Source organism: Acanthopagrus latus, chromosome 18 (assembly GCF_904848185.1).
Source record: "Acanthopagrus latus isolate v.2019 chromosome 18, fAcaLat1.1, whole genome shotgun sequence".
Lineage (NCBI taxonomy): Eukaryota > Metazoa > Chordata > Actinopteri > Spariformes > Sparidae > Acanthopagrus > Acanthopagrus latus.
In genome coordinates, this window is record NC_051056.1 from 1,501,705 (window position 1) to 1,528,533 (window position 26,829).

General features: G+C 41.8%; 1 protein-coding gene across 3 annotated transcripts in view; it reads right to left on the reverse strand.

The window, feature by feature from the left end:
• LOC119007873 (transcription factor COE3-like) overlaps nt 1-26,829 on the reverse strand; it is a 171,386-nt gene that overhangs the window by 18,587 nt on the left and 125,970 nt on the right. For all 3 annotated transcript variants that reach the window (XM_037077812.1, XM_037077813.1, XM_037077814.1), the window contains exons 11-13: nt 21,528-21,616; nt 3,362-3,427; nt 2,138-2,312 (exon numbers count right to left, since the gene is read on the reverse strand). In XM_037077812.1, the coding sequence (XP_036933707.1) occupies nt 2,138-2,312; nt 3,362-3,427; nt 21,528-21,616 (330 nt within the window). The remainder of the gene's footprint in view (nt 1-2,137; nt 2,313-3,361; nt 3,428-21,527; nt 21,617-26,829) is intronic.

A 26,829-nucleotide genomic window follows, 5' to 3' on the forward strand; every position in this document is an offset into this window, starting at 1 on the left:
AATCAGTCTCCAGTGATTCACCACGAGGCTCTGTGAGGTGAGTAAACCGTCCTCCTGCTGCTAACTCTGGGAGAACCTCAGTGAAGTCGTGGCTGGACCCGAGTGAATATCCGCCGAACATCCAACCTGAAACTAACTTCACCTCGGTCCGATGAGTCGCCTGTAGCAGCCTTTGAATAGGATGACGAGGATTTCAGTAACTCAACTTAAACAGTGACTTGTAAAAATTATACAAATAGTAGTAATGACAATAATAATCGACTTCAAGTCAACATAGCGTGTAGTGCTTTCACTGTGTGCAACTTAAATTCACCATTCGCCCCTGATATTACACCTACAAAAATCATGCCTTTTTTTTTTTTTTTTGCGGCAGCGCTGAAAATCCAGCAGCAGAATGCATATAGGGGAAACACTGGCACATCAGATAACCTTCCACAACGATTGCAGGCTCTTTGGTGGAGCTCTGCTTTGAATGAAGTTCCGTCGTGACAAATGAATGGACCACTTGTGGAGTGACATGAAGACATAAATCAGAGGCACAAAAAACATTGACAGCAGTGGCCAGTCATTATGTTTACCAATACGTGACTGGGCCCGTTTTAATCACACATTATATCATTTTATTTATGTTTTACACATCCTAAATATCATCCATGCAATATTTCCAAGACTTTTCCAAAACTTTACAGGAAATGTTATTTTTCATTAACTTTTCAGGACCTAGAAAATGCAATTTCCATCTTAATTTCCAAAACTTTTCCAGGTTTTTCATGACCGTACGAACCCTGGGAGGTTCTACGGTCTGTGTCCTTGTCTGTGTCTGAAATTGTTAAGTTTCGTTTTTATTGAAAGTAAACCTCTCATCTAGCAACTGGGCCTCGCACTGTATTTTGCCAGTTGCGCTAAAGCGTAGGGATACGGAGGTTCTACGGTTGAGAAAATGTAGTGCCAAAAGAAAGGGCGGTCTGACAGCGATGCAAAGTGGTGTGAATTTTCTTTATACAATGTGCACTTGAACTGTTATAGATTTTTTAAGGTGAGCCTTGTTTTAGGTGTTTTTTTCTCTGGACCTCGTTCACTGCAGTACACAGCTGAGCGTCTGGGCTGGAGCGGCTCTCTACTTCTCCAAACTGAGGCTGCGCTGATCAGTGATCACGGCAGGGAACAGATCGACTATAGATATGTACTTCATATGACCCCACTTCAAAAAACACAAACAATCCCTTTAAGATTAAATAAAAAGCTTAACAATAGGACCAGAGCAGGACAGACAGAGCTAGAAACATCCCCAGAGCTAACAGAGTGGAGACACAAGGAAACACACACGACTGAAAAGGAAGTGATTGATTTGAACAAACTGTCAGAAGAAGAAAAGTGATCTGAGTCGAACAGATGAAACCAGAAACTCAGCGAGACCTCAGAACCAGAACCAATGTCTCATAAGTAACAGAAACACGACAAAGGAGAAAGAGTCAGGAAGATAAAATAACCCTGATGCAGAAAACAATAATGCCATCGTAAGGAGGTGTGTGTGTGTGTGTGTGTGTGTGTGTGTGTGTGTGTGCATTCTGAACTTTATGACAAACATCTTTAATTTCGTGGAGCTGACTGCAAACTGCAGAGACAGTTTCTTTGTTCGCCATTTTCTCTTCTGAGACGTCCTTACACACCAGGACCAGAACCAAGAGAGACCACAACCAGAACCAGGAGAGACCAGGACAAACAAGACATGGTCTGACCCACAGTGCACTGATCTCTTTACTTATCTTTACTGCACTTGACTGGTCTTTACACAACTCTGTTGGAATCTAGTGAACTGACTGATCTCTACTGGTCTGGAGGAGTCGACTGGTATTTCTTCAAAATTATAAAGTTTACTGAACACTATTCATGGTCTTCTGGTCTCTCCTGGACTGAACTGTAGTGACTCTCAGTTTCTATGTGTCCTCTGGAGTCTGGAGAGTCTCTTACGTCTCTCCAGTACCTTTTACTAGGCTGTTGAAGGCACCCGCCTGACTCTGCCTCTGATTGGCTAGTTCTCTTCACCCTCACTGGTCAGGTTTCAGCCTGAGGACTGCGATTGGCCAGAGTCAGGCTGAGGATTGTGTAGTGTAGTCTTGTAGTGTGGAGCTCTTACCCTGGTCGGCCTGTGAGGCCTCGGAGATGTTGACGGCGAGCTGACTGCTGAAGGAGTTCACTCCCATCATGCCTGAGTGCGCGGCCGAGCTGGTGAGAGAGGGCAGCTGGTTGTGACTGCGAGGGACGCTGTAGAGCGCCTCAGTGAGGTCGGCCGCTCGCTTCAGGATGATCTCCTGCACACAGAAGACAGGATGGAGGGATGAGGAGGGAGGAGGGAGAGAGAGGTGTCCAAACTGTTTTAACACCTTCAGAAAATGGGTGTCTAATTTTTAATCTGAGCGGATAGAATATTACAGTTTGTTGATCATTGTGTTTTGGTGATTTATCTGTTAAAACATGCATGTTTGTGAGCATCTGCATCTTTTTACAGTTGCCTATTAAAGGTTAATTTTGGTATTTTTAAACGAGGATGGATTGCTCCAGCAGATCTCAGCTGCCATCAAAGTTATGTCCACTGATCTGTAATGCTGTCAGTCACTTCATCTGCCCCAAAGGATCACGTAGCACACATTACAGCTGGGGGTGTCACCATTCTCCAAATCCTCGATTTGATTACATTTTCAAATCTAAGGTCACGGTTGGATTTGATTCTCGATTTTTACGTTTCTTTTCTTTTAAAGCACAGGTTGCTATGCTATTTTTAGACTAGACTTTTATATCTGACTTTTGTTGTAGTGTACCATACTACATTGTCAAATTTAAAACATTTATTAACAACACAATGTAACAAACACTTGTAATAACTTTATGTAATAACCTGCCATCTAGTTTCTGAAGAGCTTGCAAACATTGTCAACATGATTCACTGGCTTAGCAAGTAGCCAAGCCAGTAGCCAGAGGATGTTGACTTGCAGCACTGAAACACGTGTTTTTTTCCGCTTGGCAAGCTGTGACATGGAAGTGTGGCAGCACGATCCCATTTTTTTATTTTGACTTAATTTCGGACGATTTCAATTTAAAATTGAAATCGTGACACCCTTAATAACAGCTGAGGCGATCTACCAGACCAAGTAACAACTTTTGGTGATTCTGAATCTTTTTAACACCAAAACGTAAGAAAATACATTTAAAAAGGCTTCATGTGTTTCAATACAAAAAGAGTTCTTTGTATGATTTGGTCTCCAAATCAGTGAGATCTAATATTAATCTCAGATGTGTGAGAGCTGTGCTCCCTCAGACTCTTCAGAGGAGGTCAGAGGTCAGAGTGAAGCTGCTGACTCACTTGGTTGTTGTGAGGCATCCCGTACAGAGCCTCAACCAGATCGGCTGCTCGCTTCAACAGTACCTCCTGAGACAGACAGAGAGACAGAGTGAGTGAGTTCATGTTTAAATATAATTCAAACTCAATATAACTTTCAATTTGTGATAAATAAACATCAGAATTTCTCAAAATACACAAACTGACAAAGTCCAAAATGTTGTTTTGTCCCAAAAAAAACAAAGATAATGAAAACCAACAACAAAAATCACGTGAGGAGCAGGAAACAGAAACCAGGATGTGACATGATCAATTACAAATAATTTAAACAATTAATCATCATCAGATATTGTTTCTAACTAGTTGATACTAATATTTTCAGCTCCTTAAGTTTAATTCAGTGGATTTTCTGTCCATTCAGAATGCCTAAAAACAACAGAAGCGTAAATATTGAGCACATGAAACTGTCCTGACTCACATTTACATTGTTTTATTGCTGTAGTTGCTTTTTTTAATTTATTTTTCACATGATGCCTTTAAAATTACTTTATTTTGTATATTTCTATTGTTTCTTTTCACATTGTTGGCACTCTGTGGACAGCAAAGGGAGAATTTCATAGTACAGAGGAACATGTTTCTGTTCTGTGCATATGACATTAAACACTTTAAATCTTGAACCTTTAATCAAGCATTTAATCAAGTTGAAAAACCTCTGAAGCAGAGCTGAATCTCACAGGTAACAACACACCTGCACAGAGACAACCAGCCAATCAGAGCAGCCGAGTCTCATTCACACAAATGTCACACTCTGGTTGGTGCCATGAGTTTCATCTGGACTCAAACTTTACTGTAACGCCAACAAACTGAGAGCAGATTCAAAATGGCTGCTGATGGAGATCAGACAGAGATAGAGGGATGAGTGTTTGTGTCCACGGGGAAGGAAGAGAGAGGAAGAGTCAGCAGGAAGCCATTAACACACGCACACACACACACACACACACACACACACACACACACACACACACACACACACACACACACACACACACACACACACACACACACACATACTCCCCTCCTCTCTCTCTCTCTCTCTCTCTCTCTCTCTTGCCAGGGGCTGTTTTCCCATCAGCCCACAGGAGAGGAAGTGTCTAATCTGAGTGCCTGCAGCGCAGCGGGTTGCCGCAACGATGGCTGTTAATAACAATAACAGGATTAATAAATAGATAAACACACACACAAACACTAAGAGGGATGATGAAGGGGTCAGAGGAGGAGGAGAGGGATGATGTTAAAGGAAAAGAAACAAACCGGTGAATTAAAAGAGGAGAAGAGGTGAGATGGAAAGAAAGAGGGAAGGAAAGAAAGTGATGGTGGGAAAATGGAAGAAAAGAAAGAAAGAAAGGAAGGAGATTGAAAGGGACATAAGGGGGAAGAAGATGAATCAGAAGGAAGGACGAAACAAGGAAAAGCAAGAAAGGAAAGCAAATCATAAAGAGGGAAAAAAGGAAGGAATAATGTAAAGGAAAAACATGTAAACAAGAAAGAAATGTAAAAAAAAAGGGGGGAAAGAGAGGAATAAGAAGGAAGACAAGAAGGGAAGCAAGAAACAAACGTGGAGGAAGGAAAAGGAGGGAAAAAGAACATCAATGAGGAAAGAAAAGATAACAAAGCAGGTAAAGTGAGAAACAGCAAATAAAAGGAAGATAAAGTAAAGTAGGTGGAAAAAAGGAAACAGATGAATGAGGAGGAAGGAAACAAGGAAAACTGAGAAAGGGAAATAAAAGAACGAAAGAAACAGACGTGAAGGAAGAAAAATGAGAAGGTAAACAAAGTCCCAGGAGTGTGAAGGAAGGTGTGTGTGTTCACACCACAGCTTCAGGTGAAAACACATCACACACACACTGATGATCAGCTGATGGAGGAGACAACAGAGAGCAGGAGGAGGTGGAGGAGGTGGAGGAGGAGGAGGAGGAGGTGTGAGTCCCTGAGGAGCAGCAGTGGGGAGGTGGAGGCCTCTGCTGGAGCTCCCCGAGGTACTACAGCACAGAGGTGGGCGAGAGACACTCAGAGACACAGAGAGAGAGCTTTAACTCTTCTGCTCGTGACCGTCTGATCGTCTTTAATGTGCACATATAATCAATACACTGCTGATGAAGAGCAGGAGTTGAGGCTGAGAGCTCAGGTCTCTTTGAGTTGAGGTTATTTTATCACACGAGGCGGAAATAAGAGATCACCATCTCCTTTTACATAATGTAAATAATCCATATATAAATCATTTTTATACATGTATTCACTGTGCACTTAATTGTGTTTAATGATGTGCAGAGTACAGCACAGTGAGAGCGGCAGCTAACAATTATTTTCTTCATAGATCGATTAGTTTGGTTGAGAAATTGTCGATCAGTGTTTCATCTCACAGGTCTTCAGTTTACCATCACACAGGGAAGAAACCAGGAGGTAGTCAAACAGACTGTTTAATAAAAATGTCATGGCTTTGAGTCATTATTAATAAAATAATGAAAAAAAAAACATGAATTGATTATCAAAAGAGTTGCTGGATAATTTAATATTAGAATAATAGTTGTTAAATTAAGTGCTCGCCCTGGACTCTGACAAAACAAAGATGCCAAACATGTGATAACGCAGCAGAGTCTCCTGTGCAGCCAGTGCAGAGTTGCTCATCTAACCCTCAGTAAACTTTCTCCACCTCTGATTATGAATGTGTAACTGACCCAGAAGTATTTTTTCCTGCTGCAGTCTTTGAACTGAACATTAGACATTCAGCAGAACCGTTTCCTTTCCTCTGGGCTGTCAGGCTGAATCACCTGCTGCTCCATCACGTCACACCTGCTCCAGTTTTACAGCTCAAATCTGTGGATTTTATGTGTGTGGAGTTTGGCTGAAGACAGACTGAAGCTGCAGTGATGGGAGAGATTACGGGGGATTTCTACTCCGAGTTCTACTCTGGTTTGATTTGAAATTTCAGCTCCAGCAGCAGCAGCAGCGTCCAAACAAACGTCTCCTGTGACTCAGAGCAGAAACAGTCACTGCTAACCGCATTGTTTTCCTCCCAGCCAATCACAGCGCTTTCCACACTGCTGGCAACCGATCGGCCTTACACACACACACACACACACACACACACACACACACACACACACACACACACACACACACACACACAGAGCTCTTATTTCCCACGACAGATAATGACCTCGAAGGAGACGATCCAACACGCTGAGATGGAAACAGAACAACATCCACAGTTTGTTCATGTTCACTGAAAGTGAAGATAATAACTGAAGATAGATACCTGAACACACCGTGATGTATTCACTGTCATCACGTCCAATCCATCAGACAAAATTAACCATGAGGAGTTGTTTTAAACTGTTTATAAAGGTTTCTATAATTTATGTGAAAAAAAGTAAAATTCTCAAAGTATCTGTTGTTAATGTAGTTAAGTTAAGTATCAAAAGTACAGTAACTGATCCATATATTTACATGTATGTGTATACTGTATACTGTGATGATCACAATACCTGTTTATCTGATTGATCCGACCAATCTGATGTGCAGCATGTAATCTGTAAAGTAACTAGTAACTACAATAATTGAATGTAGTGGAGTGGAGGTATGAAGTCATGGAAATACTTCAAGTACCTCAAATTTGTACTTCAGTACAGTACTCGAGTAAATGTTCCTAGTTACATTCCAACAACCTAAAGTGCAACAGAGCGAGTTATGGATTAAGGATAAGGATAGGATGAGTTAAGGATAAATGTACAGAATTAGAGCTGATCAATAAAACCTTCAGTCATCTGCCACATTCAATCTCATCAGAGAAACTAACTGCAGATTAAAACATTTTATTCAGCATGTGTAAGAAATAAAAACAGATCACAACATTGACGTGTAGAAAACCTAACAAGACAGTTTACAGCCTGTAAATCTCTTCTTCTGGTTCTTTTCCAACCTCACATCAATATTTCCATGAATTTAGTGTAATTTTGTGGATGAAGTCTAGTTCGACTCCCTGAACGTCTGTTCACAGTCACTTCATGCTCCTTGTGGATTTGGGGGATTTTGGGTTTTGAACCTTGGTGCTAGCAGAACCACAAGAGTCCAGACATTTGAATTCAGACAGTTACATTTTATAAGCAAGTGAGAAAACTAACTTTTACAGTTAAAGTGAAACTCTCACCAAAGTGCAACCTAGGCTTTTTGTGAATGTATATGAGTCAAACCTTTGTGTAAAAGCATAATTACGATGAAAGAGGCACTTTTAAGATTTACTGTATTTTCGTTTTCGGCTCAAACAAATTTTCAGTGGGGTGCAAGGGCACTTTTACATAAGCATCAAAATTGCTATTTTTAAAACACTAAGAAGGCTCGACACAACATGAAATTTTGCGCGTAGTATCACCAGGGTCTCTACACATAATTGAACTGAACCACATACACTCTACCCAGACGTGTCGATCCCCCAGTATGTCTGGGCTGCCATGACCACAGCTAGAGGAAGAAGCTCGTGAGTTGTTCAAAAACTCATTTTTTTGTAAATTCTGTGTACACAAACAATGTTGCAGGGCTGCCAAGTTTCAGAAAATGTCAAGAGTGAGACTTAAGTGCCAAGATGTGTGGCCTTTTTTTTTTTAACATCGATTTGGCCTGTTTTAACATTGATTTATACCTTAAGACTGCTGTCCTCACCTCCATGCCAGTGGCCTAACCCTAACCCCTAACCTCCCTGCACTGTGGCCTCTTAATGCTAGTCTTAATTAACCAGAAATTCGAAATGAAAATTGTAACAAGAATGCCCAGCATGACAGCAGATCTCTTCCTCTTACCTAGCCTCTTTCAAAAGATAGCTACACGTTGCTGTTTGATTGAATACTGTTTTACAGTGGTTCTCAAAGTGGATTCCAGGGACTCTGTGAGTTCCTTTAGGGGGGTCTAAAGTGACCCTTACAAGGTCTGTAACTCTGACAGTGTACAAATGGAACCAAATGGACCCATTCCATTTGTACACTGTCAGAGTTAAGGATAGACCTTGAAATTTAGAATTTTGAGAAACACTGCTTTAGCTTGATATTTACAAGTCTGTAACTCTGACACACACGCAAGGAGAAACAGCAAATCAGTAGTGAACAAAATTTGGGTAGTTACCTACCGGTTTATATTGCATGATGTCTTCCATGGCTGGTTAGATTTCGGCACAAAGGACCGATGGATTTGTCTGGGATTGGTTATCTCGGTCAGTCAATCAGAGTTACTCGAACTACGGCAAGCCGCGAGGACTAAAGTTTATTAACATGAAAAAAATAGAGTACTGAATGGGGAAATATAAGCGTGAGAAATGTCAAGTGTGGTGTGAGAATTGCGTGACTGTCACACTCAAAGCGTGACGCTTGGCAGCTCTGATGTTGTCAATGCTTGTGTTCATGTGTAGAGACCCTGTTGGTACTACGAGCAATGTTTCATGTTGTGTCGAGCCTTCTCAGTGTTTTAAAAATAGCGATTTTGATGCTAGCGTTAAAATGCCCCATGCACTACCATTGAAAATGAGTTTCAGCTGAAAATGAAAACATGGTCAATGTTAAAAGCGCCTCTTTCGTCATAATTATGCTTTTACACAACGGTTTGACTCATACATTCACAAAAAAAAGCCTAGGTTGCATTTTGGTGAGAGTTTCACTTTAACAGGTTTTAACTGCATCAAACTACTTAGTTTGGCAGCCATGTTTATAGTTCCCCGAAGGACCCTGAACTACAGAAATAAACGTTTATTTATACCACCTTCATCTCATAGCACAAAGACTGGAAGCAGAGTGAAACTGTGAAAAGCATCATCAGAGGAGGGAAACATGCCTGTGTGACATCATCTGGATTTGTGTGTGTGTCTGTGTGTGTGTGTGTGTGTGTGTGTGTGTGTGAGTGAGGGTGTATGCTGAGTGAATGAATGGCCTCCTGTCAATCAAACCTCCCTGCAGCATCTCTCTCTATTGTAGGACAATCTGTCAGCCTACTGCTGCCAACTGCTGCAGCTGTGTATGTGTGTTACATACTGTATGTTTATGTGTGATGTTTGCATCATTATGTTTCTTTCCTCCATTGTTCCCTGTTTCTCTCTCTTTTCCTTTTCCTTCCTTTGCTTCATTCCATCTTTCTCTTTAGTTCCTCCTTACTCCCTTTCCTTATTTCTTTATCACTTCTTTGTTTCTTCTCTTCCTTTATTTACTTTATTTTCTTTCATTTATTTAAGTTCGTCCCTTTTTTCTTTTTTAAATAAAACCCACATTCAGCCTCACACAGGTGAAAGGACATGTCTCTGCCAGTGTGTGTATCGTAGGTTGTGTATATCTCTGTGTGTGTGTGTGTGTGTGTGTGTGTGTGTGTGTGTGTGTGTGTGTGTGTGTGTGTGTGTGTGTGTGTGTGTTCCTCCTCTGGCTTCATTAATCTCCATTAGAAACCAGAAGTTAGTTAATGTCTCCTTTGCTCGGCTGCAGCAGCGAGACGCCACGAGGCAGCAGCTGCCCGTCACACACACAGACACACACACACAAACACACATACACACACACACAGAAATACACAAGCCAATAGACACAGACTTTACATGCAGAAACACACACCTGAAAAATATAGTTCATGGCCTCTAAAGTCTCTCACACAAAAGATTTTAGCTCTGTGTGTGTGTGCGTGTGTGTGTGTGTGCGTGTGTTTGTATTGTCTCTCAATGTGTGTGTTTGTTTGTGTGTGTGTGTGTGTGTGTGTCCTTCTATTTTCATTAGGTCTTGACAGACACAACAGCCTTCTCAAGTTAATGACACCTCTGAGGCCTCGCTGCTGGAGAGCTGCTGCTGCTCAGCGTGTGCGTGTGTGTGTGTGTGTGTGTGTGTGTGTGTGTGTGTGTGTGTGTGTGTGTGTGTGTGTGTGTGTGTGTGTGTGTGTGTGTGTGTGTGTGTGTGTGTGTTTGTGTTCTTGTTCTTGGCCGCCCCTCTCTGATCTGTGAATCAGATGCTCTGTACCGATTAAACTACACACAATCTGCACAGAAGAAGAGACGCAGCTGCGTCGTCCAGTTACTGAAGTTAGAAATCAATCAATAACTGTTCGACAACTGACAGTTGTCTGTGCATCCACAGGTTCACTGCAAACAGGAAGTTCTAACAGCTAACTCAGCAAACTTTAATGAAATTTCTCCGTTTTAAATCAAGTCTCCTGCTACTCCAGCTACTTCAGTTGTTTAGCAAGAATGCTGCAACTCTGTTTTACTGTGAAGCTCCAGAAATGTTCTGTGGACTACGACACTTCACCTGACTTTCCATCCAATCATTTTTGGTTGAACTGTTCCTTTAAAAGAGTAACGAAGCAGGTTTGTCTGAGTTGTCAGTGCTTCTCTCCTGCGCTGTTGGTTTTTGTTTTTATGCCCCAGATCAGTTTCAGTTTCAGGCCTCGGCTGCTGGATGTGTTGTTATCTGTCAGAGCGACTAATTGCCTCAACACTCCTACGCTATACGTCCCCATTCACACCATTACACACACATCAGCTGCTCAGCCACGCCCTGCACACACACACGCGCTCTCTCTCTCTCTCTCTCTCACACACACACACACACACACACACACACACACACACTCACAGAGACAGCGCCATTGAATTCCTGTCAGCGCAAGTGCTGGCTATCAGAGCGCTGGGTGCTTTAACGGCGCTGAAAGGCCTGCCCCGATCGATACGGTAATGCACTGGCTCCCGGTTATCATCATCATCTCTTATCACTGACCCACACCTCCGAGAGGGGGGAGGAGGGGGAGGAGGGGTAATATGGGAGAAGAAGATGGAGGAGAGAGGATGGGAGATGAAGAGGAGAGGAGGTCTCTGGGTGTTTCCCATCAGCTGTGAGGAGATGGATGCATCCAGGGGGAGGAGGGAGGGAGGGATGGGGGAGGAGGGGGGGGGTCAGGGTGGATAACTGGACAGCTCAGAGATGGAGGCAGCTGATTGGATGATGATGGGCTGGTGTTGAGTATGTCTGGTTCATCTGCGGAGGTGTGAAGAAGGTTCAGCGCTCAGAGAACAAAGGTGTGAAGAAAAACGGTGGACTGGTCCTTTGATTTAAGCTAACAGACATGGGACAGTTCATCTAATCTGACGATCTGACTAATTGGTCTTGTTGGAAAGTGGTCACAAAGCAGATACAAATTTCATCCACAGAAGAATAATGTGATGACTTCCTGTGACTTCCATGCTCACAGGAAATTAAAACACATTCCTGAGAGTGAGAATTCATTTAATCTGGCCTGAATCCAACAACTCTGAGACATTTCTCTCTCCTGCTTCGTTACATTAACCATCATTTAATACAACAGCTAAACGTTGTCAAAGCTAAATAAATTCATCATGTCTGAACTCCATCTGGCTCTGACCTGCTCATTTTCATACTTCTGTTGGAGTTACAACATCACAATTCACTTGGATTCATAAATCAAGAGCATCAGAGCAGCAGGCTGGTCCGGCCCTCAGCAATGTCTGACTTCCTGTCAGATAGATAGAAAACCTTGAAGTCATCAAAGTAAAACAAATCTGAATAAAACAACTGAATGCCCCCCAAATTAGCTATTTTAAAAAACATGTTAAACGAGGGATGGCATCTGTATTTTTTTCAGCTTGATTAAGAAAATCCTTTCTGAAAAATCTGCAGTCATAACATGACAGACAGTGGCTGAGGAGCAGTGATGTTCGATACCACAGACTTCTTTTCCGATCCGATAATGACTAAAGTTCAGGCTGGTATTGGCGATACCGATACAATACTGATAATTTTTGCAAATACACCTAATGTGTCTGGTAAATCTAAAAGAAGTAGTGTATTTCAAATCATAGCTTCACAAAGAATATAAGACATCAGAGGAATTTATTTATTTATTTATCTTAAAATCACAGAGCAAAACAAATGATGGGGCCACTCTGAACTGAACGCTTCATCTTATTTAGATTCAACTAGTTAGTTAGTAAGTTAGTTAGTTTCATTTATTGTCCACAATGTGGAAATATTTAATCAAATAAATAAATGCCACAATAATTGCACAAGTTTGTCAATACTATTTTAAAATATTCATTTAACAGTTAAAGCAAATTAGACTGATCTATCTATCTTTTCTAGTATATGTTTTTTCTAAGTTCACCATGGCTGTTTTATCGCAATTGCTCTGTATAATCTAATTACACTAGTCTAGTCTATGTAATCCACTTTAAATGATCAATTCTTTAGGAAACGTTACCTGAATAAATCTAGGGTTTTTTTTGCCTATGCGAGATTATCTCCATGACACACATATTATTAATCCAAGATGAACTCATGCAGCTATTTGTTGAAGAATGTATTTATTTTGTTCATAACCATATTTATTAATTTGAACAACTCCAACAGCAACAGTGCTTAGTGCCGCTTAAAGCTCCACATGTTCTTCCTCTGCACCTTGATAGTGCCTGCCGGCCTGCCGGCTGGCCTGCAGCACCTATGGACTCCGTCAGAGACGTCTATCTTGCCCTAGAAGCAGCACCTGACGCTGTGCTCTCCTCTTCTGTCCGCCTCATTATAAATGCCGCGTATTCTGTGTTGTGGTTTAACCAGAGGTTTTTCACAAGATTTGTTGTGTTGCCACAACTCCTTACCGTTTTTCCACAAACATCACAAGCTGCGTCGTGGCTGTTTGTGGAGCTGAAATAGCTCCACACATGAATCAGTTTACGCTTTGACATCGTGTCTACTGACTGAGCAGCAGCAGTGGTCAGTGTCGAACCAATCAGACGGTGGCTCAGTGGCCTCAGGAGGGATCACAGGTAATAAAACATGTGACTCTGGAGGCTCGTTGAGGCGTCACTACAACACACGGGTCACATGACCACTGCAGGGAGGCAAGCTGGCTGTACCGGGCCGGAGCTGGTACACTTTATAAAATCTATCATGACTTGAGTAACTTGAGTGAATGGATGGGGCCATGACCTCTCGGCCCTGACTGGAGCATAAGCACGCTAATCTGAGAGGAGGAGATTTTTTAAAAACAAAAAACACCAAAAGATACGATCAGATGAGAACCAGACAGAACCACCACACAACACTGCTGTGACACACACACACACACACACACACACACACACACACGCACAGACTGAGCTACAGGGAGTTTACAGGATCATCTTCACTGGGTCTAATCAACTCAGCATTGAGGATGAACAGGAGGAGGAGGAGCAGAAGGAGGTGCAGGAGGAGTCCACCTGCTCCTGGACTCACTGCTAATCATGAAATGTTTTTTATTTTGGTTTGTTTTGGGTTTTTTTACAGGTTAACATCTGGTCTTGTCGGATGGTCAGATGGTTGTTGCAGTATTTTTTTAATACTATTCATTTCAACATCTCAATTAGTATTTAACTGTATTTTATGCAACAATCACACATCATTTTTCAACTAAATATCCTAAAATGTGACTTTCTAATATGAAAAAGAAAAAAAGGAGTTTTGTCTCGACTACAATCACATACTCAACAGTGTAAAAACAACTGTTAGACCAACATGTAGAAAAAATGTTACTGTGTAATTGTGTCCTGTCTTTTTCTTCCTCCTGTCTACATGGACGTAAAATACAAACTATAAATATGAACCATTTTCTTTAAATACACAGTTCTGTGGCTGAAGTCGTGGCGTTGTGCTGTTTAATGGGAGTGAAACAGTAAATCAGTGGGGTTGTAAAAGCGTAATATCAAATAAATATGACTTGTTTAATGGATAAAATGACCTGTTAATAATTGATATTTTTTGTTACATCGGCATTCTTAAAAACAGAGAAACCTCCACCACGCTGAGGCTGCACCCCCGTGACCTTGCCCTTCTTCCGTCCATCTCTTCAAATATTCCTCCTTCTTTCCCCTCCTCCCTCTCCATTTTTTCTATTTTCTTCCATTGGTTTCTTGGGGCTTAATTATGGGGGGCCGGCTCCGTGGTTGAGGAGGTGCTGGGCGAACAGGGATCAGTGTGACCCTGGAGGAGAAGCCATCAGACAGCGGCCTTAACAATGATAAATCACCCCGAGCAGAGCTACAGATACAGCCGCCGCCCCGCTGATCTCTATAAAATATGGATGGAGCTGTGCGCTGTGCAGCTAGAGCCAAGCGGAGCAGAGCTGCACCGCGCCGGATCTCCAGATTAGCGACTATCAGGCGGAGAGGTATTCTAATGATGTGGGACATGGTGTGGGGTTAATTCCATTCAGAGGAAATGGATTGAAATTCAGCTCATGAATTGAATGTTGCTCATTATTCTCAATGAGAGCAGGAAATCTCCTCATTCATGAAGTGGGCTGGAATTAATAATCCCCGAATGGACAGACCCCCCACCCCCCTGAGTCCGGATGGGGGTCAATGATCAGAGCTAAAGGTGCACACGCAACACGCCAAACACATTTAATCTCCTCCTCATGGTTCACTAACACCAGCAGAGAGAGAGAACGGGGTCCAGTTCTTCTGTTTGGCAGCGCTGTGCCTGAAGGTCGGTTTGTGTTTCACTGCAGGACCGAACATCTGAATGTTTCACAGCTCAGAAACACATTAACCTTCACCTTTTCAGATCTTAATATCAGTACCTCTAAAGCTTTAAGACAGTGGTGTCAAACTGATCCAGTAAAGGGCCATGTGGCTGCAGGTTTTCATTCCAACCAAGCAAGAACACACCTGATCCAAATCAGGTGTGTTCTTGCTTGGTTGGACACCACTGCTTTAAGAGGACAATGTGAAGCTCTGAATGTTTCTAATGAACCTCATCTTATAAATTAAAGGAATATTGCGACATATATTCAAGGCAGCACAGTTTAATGTCTGTCTGTCTACAGTTCGGACAAACAGTCAGCTTGAAATAGGCTGAAAATGTGCCACTAGAAACTCAATTTGAATCATCAATATTTGAATTTGAATTGCTAAACTTGAATAATTGCAGTAAATTTGAATCATATAATTTGAATTTGTAGTGTTAAATTTGAATTTGTTCTGTTAAATTTGAATCATTGCCAAATTATATTATAGTAGTACACTGCCCATAGGAAGTATGTATTCCTACAGAAAAGTGGGAGGTTAAGCAGCTTTTTCACGGATTGCCAAATGAGGCTGTGTTTAATGGTGGGACGTCAGGAATATAATTGGCTGTTTTTGACTAATTTTGATTTACCATTATATTTCACCTTAAAACTATTTTCCTTGCCTTGTTTGGTTATTTTCAGCACAACCTCACATGTGTGACTGTACAGTTTTTACCGTGAAAACAGCAAATATGTTTAACAAACCATTTTATTACTTATAATGCAAATAGAAATTGTTGTTTGCTAAATGTGTGCATGAGTTTTTGAAATTTACAAAGTTAACTATAACTATTTACATTCAAATGCAGGCAGTATGAAGATCTGCACTGCCTGCTCCACATTCAGCAGTCTCCTTGTTGTGTTGTGAGTCAAAACAACAGCAATGTTAGCAAATGTAAGTCCGGTTTTGGACGTGCCGGCATGCCCATCGAGTCAGGAGGTGGGGCATGGGGGTGGGCTGGCAGCTAGCTACACACAAACATCCACAGATTCCAATTCCAGTTTGTTGCCCTTGCGTATCCAGATCTCCTCAGACCTGAACAGACTCAGTCCGGACTCGCACTGCTGCAGGTATAAATCTGCTTGTTTCTTAAGGTATGTCATGGAAGTGAGCTCTGCAGTGATTGGCTCTGGTGCACACGTAACTATGGTGGCTCTAGTTGATAATGGATAATGGAATTCTTAAAGCATTTCTGAAATCATTTATTAACGGTATCATTGTAGTCCAAACAAATGTGACATTGCACACCTTTGAACCACGCAGCAGCCATGTTGAAACTCTCAGGTAAGTCTGATCCTGATCTGCAGAGGTATTTCAGGCACACATACACACAGACAGACACACAAACAGATGGACTCACAGACAGACAGATAGACAGAGATTCCTTGCTTTTATAGAGAGATAAATACAAATATTTCCAAAATGGTCTAAGGGTCACCTACTAAGTCTACCGAGCTCTGAATAGACAAAGTGGTTAAAATGAAGATAAGATGGTTAGAAATCTATCACAACCCTTGGACAGTTTTGGAAATAGTTTGGATAGTCTTGGACTGTTGGAAATCCACGAGATGCACACGAGAGACATCCACTTAATTAATTAACAGCCTAATGGTCACCCCGTCTCCACTTCTTCCTCCATTTTGTGGCGAGTGGCAACCAGCCAGCAACCAGCCAGCAACCAGTCAGCGTCAAGGTAAATTATGTGCGTGAAAATGTAGGTGCTCAGTGCGTTTACATGTACAGCTTAGTCAGATTACAGCTATAGTTCAACTATGCCACTCAATCAGACAACTGCAATTATCCAAATATACTACATGTCTGTGAGAAAATCGGATTATTGGGCCGGAGCATGTCATACCCCGGTACGCTAGGTGGCGCTGTACCCATTTCAACTAGTGGTAACAGACAGAAACACCTCTGACCTCTTTATGTCACCAGCTGCCTCGGCATTTAAGAAAGATGGTGTACGAAGAGCGAGACGAAGCTACATCTTTGTACACTTCATATATGGTGAACATGATAATTACACAAACTAGAGACACAATGGTGCTATTTCTTGCAGTGATTTCGGAGCAATTCAAATTAAAATATTGATAAATAAAATTCAGTTTCAAGTGGCACATATTTCAGCCAATTGCCTTGGACAGGCTGCGAGGCCAACTGGTCACTGATGACCTCTGGGGTTTCACCTGAATCAGGTTCAGCCCTCTAATTTAATTTACAGTGGCGTCAAGCAGACACCTCGGCCTCCGTCCATCCAGCAGCTGAGTCAGAGAGGACGAGCTGCTGCTCTGAGTCCGTCTGGTTACAGGTGAGGAGACGGATAAGAGACTAGCTCATTAGCTGACAACATACAACATGTAAATCAGACATCTGTTTTGATTGAGCCAGTCATTGTGCTAAGCAATCAGCGTTTAGAAATGTGACGTTTTCTATGACAGCAATAGGACAACAATGGTGAGTAACAGTTTTTTTTTTTTTTATATATTTCAGGATTTGAAGCCTGTATGAGGGGCAGTGTCTATATAGAGGAGAGAAGCAATGCTGTCTGCTAATTGTGTGTGTGTGTGTGTGTGTGTGTGCGTGTGTGTGTGTGTGTGAGTCTGCATGGATTAAAGTTCTCAGTCATGAATGATTTCAGTCATTCAAACTTCACAGAAGCGACTTATGAGATCAATGTAGGTACAAGTGTACAAATGTACAAGTGTTGGCTGATTTTATTGACAGATTGTCACACTCGACAGCCAATGGTATCGTAACAGCGTGTGCGCGCCTGACCAATGACAGTGTAGTGACCCACACAGGGCGGGATCTAAGCACGGAGCGGCGCTAAAATTTAGCTGCTTAACATATTTAGCTACGTTATCAATTAGTTTTTGAGTTTAGTCAACACGAGAACTCATCTGACACGGAGAGTCTCCTGTTGTGTGCTACTTGTGTGAAATAACAACTATAGTCTGGACTTTGTCTGGAGTGTATCTGTGTAAATGGCTTCATTCAGCATCTCTTCAACCCCTCTGGCAGTTAGTTACCATGGCTACAAGGAATGCCCTGAAACTTTATAATGATGATTAATAAGAAGTTTTTGGTTAGTTTGACTGTACAAAATCCTGAATGTAGCCTGATTGTAGCTCAATGATGAAATCTTGTATTATAGAACAAATGTAAAGCCTCAGAGCTTCTTTGATTATTAACAGTATGTTAGTGATGACAGAAAGGTGATAACTCGCCATCACACTGACAAGGCTGCAAAAGTTGCTGTTTGTATGATGTATTTTTCTGTTAAACGATAAGAGGCTCACTTTAAACAATCCATCCATCCATTATCTGTACACATTATATGTACGCCGCTTAATCCTCTGCAGGGTCGCGGGGACTTTAAACAATATTATTAATAATAATAGTAATAATTAATGATAATAATGATGATGATGAGACGAAGAAGAAGTAGAAAAATAGCGCACTGAAAAGTTCTGAAGATGGTTGATTATTTGAAAGTAAAACTTGAGAGAAGCTTAGCAAAAAAAAAAGGCACAGTTTGATTTCATAGTGAATAGAACAGCTAGCGAGTTCCCCCAGTGATAACATCCCCACTACACCATTGTTCCAGTCTGTGTGCTAAGCTAGGCTAACCATGGTCTGGACCTTTCTTTGATGTAATTCCAGAGCAGTTTCCATCCCTCAGATAAAATCAGCAGTGTTTGTTCTCTCCTGGTTTCCATATTCACCATTTTTCTTTTCATCGAGCAGTCACACACACTCTGCATCCTCGCAGTACCCACAATCCTTCACCTGACACCTGCAACAAATCAATCTGTTCTGTGTCGTACCGCCTGTCCAAAAACAAAAGCCTTGCCGTCCAAACATCTCTCTCCATCCCTCCTCCTGTTCTCACCACGTGAAAACAAAAGAGAAGTGACAAGCAGAGTTAACCCGTCGCTGTTCGGTCACGTGATCCCTGCCGCCGTCCCGTCGCCTTGTCTGCCGCGGGCCAACCGCACTGTGATTTTCTGTCTTGTCCAAAACATCTTTGAGGAAAGAACCTGTGGTCTTATTGAGTTTTCTTTTGAATAAATAAATATTAAACAGGCAGAGAGGAGGGAGGTGGAGGCTGTAAATCAGGCCATCAAAGGGGCCAGACAATGTACGCTCACTATTAGTATCAATTTACAAATAAACTGCTTTTTTGGTGACTGGATCTCCGATGTCAGATTTTGATAAATGGTTTCAATTTGGCAGCTGCTTTCGAGTGTCAGAGCCCATCTGACGCTCGCCGCCCGCCACCGCCGCCCGCTGCCTCAAAGAATCTGCCTCAGTTAGCCTTGCAGCCGGCAGCCGGCAAAATAATCTCTTCATACTAACCAGGGCAGGTGTGTGTGTGTGTGTGTGTGTGTGTGCGTGCATGCGTGTGCATGCATACAAATGTCTTTGTGTGGGTAAATATTAAAACCAGGATCCAGACTTCCCTCCTCGTTTTTTGATCTTAAAGCAGCTTCTTGTTTCTAAACTATAAATCACACACACTCACCTTCACTGCTCTGTGAGGCTGCTGCTGTTCCACAGAGTTTTAAATGTGATCTTTCCTCTCAGACAGCTGCTTCGCTCTCAGTTCACTACAGATACCAAACAACCGGCTTCACATTCAGATGTAAACCTGACAAATACATTTTCACCACTGACTCACCTGCCATTTACAAACAATGAACAATCAGTCAAAACACAATCATTCACCAACTGTTTTGATCTATAAATCTTTTCAGTCATTTTTTTCAAGCTAAACATCAAAAACAGTGTGGTTTACTGCTTCTCTGTGTCATTATGACAGGACATGAAGAGTGTTTGGGTTTCAGACTGTTGGTTTGACAACAAAGAAGAAATCTGAAGACTGGATATTTTATCAACAAAATAATCAAAAATGGTGAAATAATCCATGAAATTAATTCATTAGTTCTCCTGAGCTGTCAGTAAACAGACTCCTACAGACCACAGCATTCACGTAACTGTGGTGTTTAACCATCGATATACAACCAGAATGTATTCACTGACTGGGACAGAAAACAACATAATAATTCACATTCTGCTCTAAAAACACATCTGATGTTTTTAATACTTGATTAATTTTTCAAATTATTAATGAGTCTGAACATTTCCCATCATTCTGAGTCTGAACGAGAGGAAGACACACAGATCATCATCACAACCAACATGGAACCAGTACAGCTCCTCTGTTTCCTCCCAGCAGCTCCTCGTCAGCTCGCACTGTATCAGACCCTGAAGGTTCAAACTCACTTCAACTTTCATGAGATATAGATAATACGTAGGTATTATATAGCTAATATATAGATAACATACAGATAATATGTAGGTATTATATGGATAATATATAGATTATATACAGATAATACGTAGGTAATATAAAGATAATACATAGGTAATATATAGCTAATATATAGATAACATACAGATAATATGTAGGTATTATATAGATAATATATAGATAATACGCAGGTAATATATAGATAATACATAGGTGTTATATAGATAATATATAGATTATATACAGATGATACGTAGGTATTATATAGATAATATATAGATAATACGTAGGTAATATATAGATAATACATAGGTGTTATATAGATAATACATAGATTATATGCAGATGATACGTAGGTATTATATAGATAATATATAGATAATATACAGATAATACGTAGGTATTATGTAGATAATATATAGATTATATATAGATGATACGTGGGTATTATATAGCTAATATATAGATAATATAGAGATAATACGTGGGTATTATATAGATAATATATAGGTATTATGTAGATAATATATAGAAAATACCTAGATATCCTATAGATAATAGACAGATAATATATAGATATTATATAGATAATACATGGATAAGATATAGAGAATATATGAACATCTGAGGAAATTAAAATTATTTATGAAAATGTTAAATGTCAGTTTATATTCTGTTTTCTAAAGCACTGATGGACCAATCATCTCCCTCCTGCTGCTCTGTCCTCTCTCTTCAGGTCATATTTAACGTCACATCTGACCTCACTCAGACTCAGCCAGCATCCAAACCTTCTCCTCGCCAGTCAAGGGGAAACAAAATGCAGCAGTGGCAGCAGTTTGCTCACATTAACAGCTGTTTCCTGTTTGAAGGATCTGGAATAATCGGCCCGCTGGCAGCGAGGAGCCGCCGGTGCTGCCAAGAGTGTACCGAGCAGAACCAACAAATCCAATCAGGCAACTCGGCGCTGAGGTGCATGAAATAATACAGGAACTGGTGCAGTGCAGGTGGTCTACGGCAGCCTCAGAGGGACAAACAGCCACTTCAGCTTTAATTCAGCCTTTAATGCGGTGCTGAGACCTGATTAAACTGGCCAATTAGCAGCAGCTCACACTGACTGACAGGTGCATTCTGGGACGTACCTGCCAGAGAGGTTCACTTCCTGGACTTGAATCTGACCCCTGACCTCTGACCCCTGACCTGAGCATGCAGCAGTGACTTAATGACTCATCTCCACTGACCTTAGGTAACCTCTCAGGGTCTCCAGGGTGGCGAGGAATGACCTTCTGTAGCCTTTGGAAGCCGTAGTCAATGGTCGGCTCGTTCAAGGCTGCAGGACAGACAGGGAGAGAGAGAGAGAGAGAGACGGTCAGGACAAGAGACACACACACTCACACACGTCACTGTTAAAACATCAGACAGAGAGCAACAGACATCACCATCTTTATCATCACACATTTAACATATTTAGTAAAATTAGTGTTAATGTATCTTACAACTTTGATTAATACAATTAATTAATCAATACGACACATAAAACTAGAGCCTGACTGATATACAGATTGATATCGGTATCAGGTCATCTGCTGTTTGATATGCTCTGTAATGAAAATTGTTTTTTAAACATAATAATGCAGATGACATGACATGAAGTAAGCTGATCCACTGAGTGACCGCTTCAGTTTGCTTTAAAGTTAAATACCTTTTTCATATATTGATAAAAAATCCATAAGTCAAACTTCAGTATGTAGAAGTAAAGATATGATGTAATAATATTACTTAATATTTTCTTCTGATCCGAACATATACAAATCTTGAAAATTGGGCCCAAAGATGTTAACTCTGTTTGCTCAGCAGCTACATGAAGATTTCATCCTAAGAAAGGGTGTAAATCTGGTCTCAGATCAGGTTGTGATGTGTTCTCTCCTGCAGACTGTGATCACAGCAGATGAGCTGTATGGAGACATCTGATGTTTCTTTGGTTGTTTCTCTGTTTTAAATCAAGTCTCCAGCTACTTCAGTTGTTTAGCAGAATGCTGCAACTCTGTTTTACTGTGAAGCTCCAGAAATGTTCTGTGGACTACGACACTTCACCTGACTTTATATCATCAGGAGGAGGAGAGGAGGACTTTATATCATCAGGAGGAAGAGAGGAGGACTTTATATCATCAGGAGGAGGAGAGGAGGACTTTATATCATCAGGAGGAGGAGAGGAGGACTTTATATCATCAGGAGGAGGAGAGGAGGACTTTATATCATCAGGAGGAGGAGAGGAGGACTTTATATCATCAGGAGGAGGAGAGGAGGACTTTATATCATCAGGAGGAGGAGAGGAGGACTTTATATCATCAGGAGGAGGAGAGGAGAACTTTATATCATCAGGAGGAGGAGAGGAGGACTTTCTATCATCAGGAGGAGGAGAGGAGGACTTTATATCATCAGGAGGAGGAGAGGAGGACTTTCTATCATCAGGAGGAGGAGAGGAGAACTTTATATCATCAGGAGGAGGAGAGGAGGACTTTATATCATCAGGAGGAGGAGAGGAGGACTTTATATCATCAGGAGGAGGAGAGGAGGACTTTCTATCATCAGGAGGAGGAGAGGAGGACTTTCTATCATCAGGAGGAGGAGAGGAGGACTTTATATCATCAGGAGGAGGAGAGGAGGACTTTCTATCATCAGGAGGAGGAGAGGAGGACTTTATATCATCAGGAGGAGGAGAGGAGGACTTTCTATCATCAGGAGGAGGAGAGGAGGACTTTCTATCATCAGGAGGAGGAGAGGAGGACTGACATTAATGGTTGGCTTAACTCAGTCTTTGAGGATCTTAATGCATCCTTTCTCAGAATGTTTCATTCTACAAGTATCCATGCCCCCTTTGCAGGGTCTTCATAAGAAAATTCACTGCCTGATCAAACACCTGATGGAGGTGACTCAGTAGATCAATAAAACCTGGAGTCAGGCAGAGAGTGTGCAGGAGTTTATACACGTTTATAAAAAGGTTCAAATGTTTTAATTGATCTTGTTTTAAAGAGTGAACGTTGTCTGGGTCAGGAGACGTTGAGCCAGCAGCTTGTTTCAGGTCGACCTCTCACTGATCTTCAGCTTCGGCCTGTTGTTTCTTATTAACACTGAGCTCTAACAGAGAGAGAGCAGTGTCAGCTGCTCTCTCTCTCTTATCTTCCTGCTGTTTATTAAATGTGAGACCTCACACTCCATCTGTCCTCCTCGCTTTGCCTTTTCACCGCTCCTCCACCGCTAATTCAATCCAACCTTCCCTCCCTTTTCCTTTTTCCCCTCTGCTCATTCTCCTCCACAAACAATCTGCCTTCCTCCTCCTCTCCCTTTTCCTCCTCCTCCTCCTCCTTCTCTCTATACGCAAAAACACCCGGAAATGAGTTGGGGGAGATACTTCTCCATAATCAAGCCCATTAATCATAAAAGCCTGTCAAATTTGACTTTGGGGACAATTTGTCAGCCGATCTTGCCCACTCCGCTTTTGTCACCGTTGGCTCTTGTATTCTGTAAGGATGATTGACACACCAAATGCCGGTGAGTAGAATAGCTAGTTTGTGCTAATATGCATAACCGCAGCTTTCATGAATAAGAATAAGGCAGCTATATGGCAGCGCAGAGGGGTCTCCTTCAAAGGGCCCCGCTGCCGTTTGTCGCCGGCGCTCCAAATAGATGTTATTACCATTATAACAATATTTGTTTTCTTTCCCCGGGTATGGGCGACCGTGAGCTGCTAAATCAAATTTGTCGGGGCCCGTTTCAAGCGGCGGCAGAGGAGAAAGAGGGCTTTCAGACTGCGACTGGGGTGGGGATGATATCTGAAGGGTGACAGAGCAGTGAGGGACGTGGCCCTCGCCGCAGGGGCTGCCATGTTGGATTTCTTGTCGAGGAAGCAGAGAGCGGCGTGGCCTGAATCTATTACCTCCGCCCGCCGTGAATCAAAGAGGGATTCATTGTCGGATCCCAAAGAGACTTTTTGTGGGGATGCAGAGCGGCAGGAGAAGAATGGAGATAATGTGTCAGGATGACACGAGCAGCAATCAGCGGAGAGTCCCAAACCGGATTCTCTCCCGACGTCGCGTACATACATCCCAACTTATAAGTTGGGATGTATATCACTTAACAAGTGAGAGGCACTATGGGAAATACTGCAATTGAATAAAAAACCCATTTACACTCAGAGAGACAGAGTGAGAGAGAGAGATGTGATGTTAACTCTTCATCTGCGTCAGAGGAGGTTTCTGATCTGTTATCACTGCTCAGGCCTTCCTCACAAGGAGGCATGAGTCAACATTTGATCCCGTTTTCAATTTAAACTTCATTTTTTTAGCGTTCGACAATCAGATGTGGATCAGTGAAGATCAATAGATTGTTGGTTTCATGTCCTGACAAAGTCTTTTTCACGAACATATTTCCCAACAGCTCCACTTTATCCTGCCATCTTTTTGACAAGTTCACATAATATTCACTAAATATAAAATAAACGAGGGTGAGCTCCAGCCGAGATTTCAGGCTGTAGACAGTCTCAAACTCTGCTCGACTATGACATGAAGGTGTATAGTTTAGCGGTCTGATTTAAAGGGTCACTCCAGAAGTTCTGCTGCACGTGACAACAAGAACCTAAAGTCTCCATAAGAAGCCCAGTGGCTCAGGTGCATTGTGGGTAATTTCGGCAGCAGGCTTTGAATACGACAAAGAATGTGTGGAATAAAAATGGCTCATTTAGTCCAACAGTGGAACTTATATTACCCACAATGCAACTGAGCCACTGTTGCTCTAATGATTAATGTTATGACATCACCTGATGTACAGACACTAAACCAACATTTAATATTAGAGACTTCGAGATTTTTATGTGAGTACTCTTCACTTGGGTGATAGTAATGTTTTAACGACATATCTTTACTTTTCTGGTCGGTGGAGTAAAGGCAGCCCATCCGATTCAGTTTGGATCTCCTGCCTCTGAGCTGTGTCGGTGGTGTCTTACTGAAATTGGACTTTAATTAACACAAAGACACAGAATTCGGTTCAAACCTTGTGGACAAAAACGCTGTGACACGAGGAGATGATGTCAGTTCATCACTGACGAAGAAACAAAGACGGAGGTTTTTAATGAACATCTGGACTGTCAGCCCTCCCCCTCCTCCCCCTGTAGAAATTAAGCCCATTATTTCCTCTTATTAAAATCTTGCTGCACTTTGACCCCGGTGCCCCATTGGCTGCCTGCAGGGCCTCGGGCTCCTCCCAGCCAATCGATACCGGCTGCCTCCCTGCAAAGAGCCCGAGTAATTGGAGAGCAGCGGCTGGCAGCGCGAACCCTGACCCCCCCTCGACTTCCTCCACCCCCTCCACCCCCCACACGCATTACACCGCCCATATGAAGACAGATTGCCTGATTTAGTGTAAACATATGCTGCAATTCCAGGCATCAGTGCCACTTTCTCCATCGTAATTTGTATTGATTTTTCTCTCTTTCTCTTCTCTCTCGGCCGTTGTTCCTCCTGCTGTCTGATGTTTTTTATAAATCAGAAGACGAGGAGAGGAAGATAATTCAGAGGAGGGGGATTCTTTAGATATTTAATCAACATTTATCGCTCTCTCTCTGTTTGCTTTCTGCTCTCTCTGCTCACTGTGAATGTGATCAAACGGTTGGTTGGCGTCCTGCTGATCGGAGCGCTCTGTTATTAGGTGACTAAGTGACTGAGGAGACGGAGAGACGGGAAGAGAAGAAAGGAGGAGGCGAACTGCGTGTTAAGCTAATTTCTTGATGGCAGATTTGTAGCATCTGAGGCGACGCGCGAGCGGCAGGTCGAGCTGTGAGGAGACACTTAGCTACAGACGCAGCAGAACGAACATCTGCACAGAAAGGTCCTGACTGATTAATAATATTCAAACTATCAGGTTTTAAGACAAGATTTAAGAGCCAAATAAAAACCTTGCCTGATATATAAAATATACTTCTATATACAGTAGAATTAAACAAGCTGAAGTTACAAGGGATAAAATGAGAAGACAGTAAAAAGAGAATATGAAATAAAATAAAAAAACCAACAGACAGCAGAGAGACACTAAGACACACTGCAGAAGGATGTAGTTCTGACAAAGTATTAGTACTGAAAGAGTAATACTGACAAAGTAATAGTACTGACAGTGTAGTACTGACAAACTAATAGTACTGCCAGCGTACAACTGACAAAGAAATAGTACTGACAGGGTAGGACTGACAAAGTAATAGTACTGACAGTGTAGTACTGACAAACTAATAGTACTGACAGCGTACAACTGACAAAGTAATAGTACTGACAGTGTAGTACTGACAAAGTAATAGTACTGACAGAGCAGTATTGACAGAGTAATACTGACAGTAATAGTACTGACAGTAATAGTACTGACGATAATAGTACTGACAGAGTAGTGCTGACAGTAATAGTACTGACGATAATAGTACTGACAGAGTAGTGCTGACAGTAATAGTACTGACAGTAATAGTACTGACAGAGTAGTACTGACAGTAATAGTACTGACAGT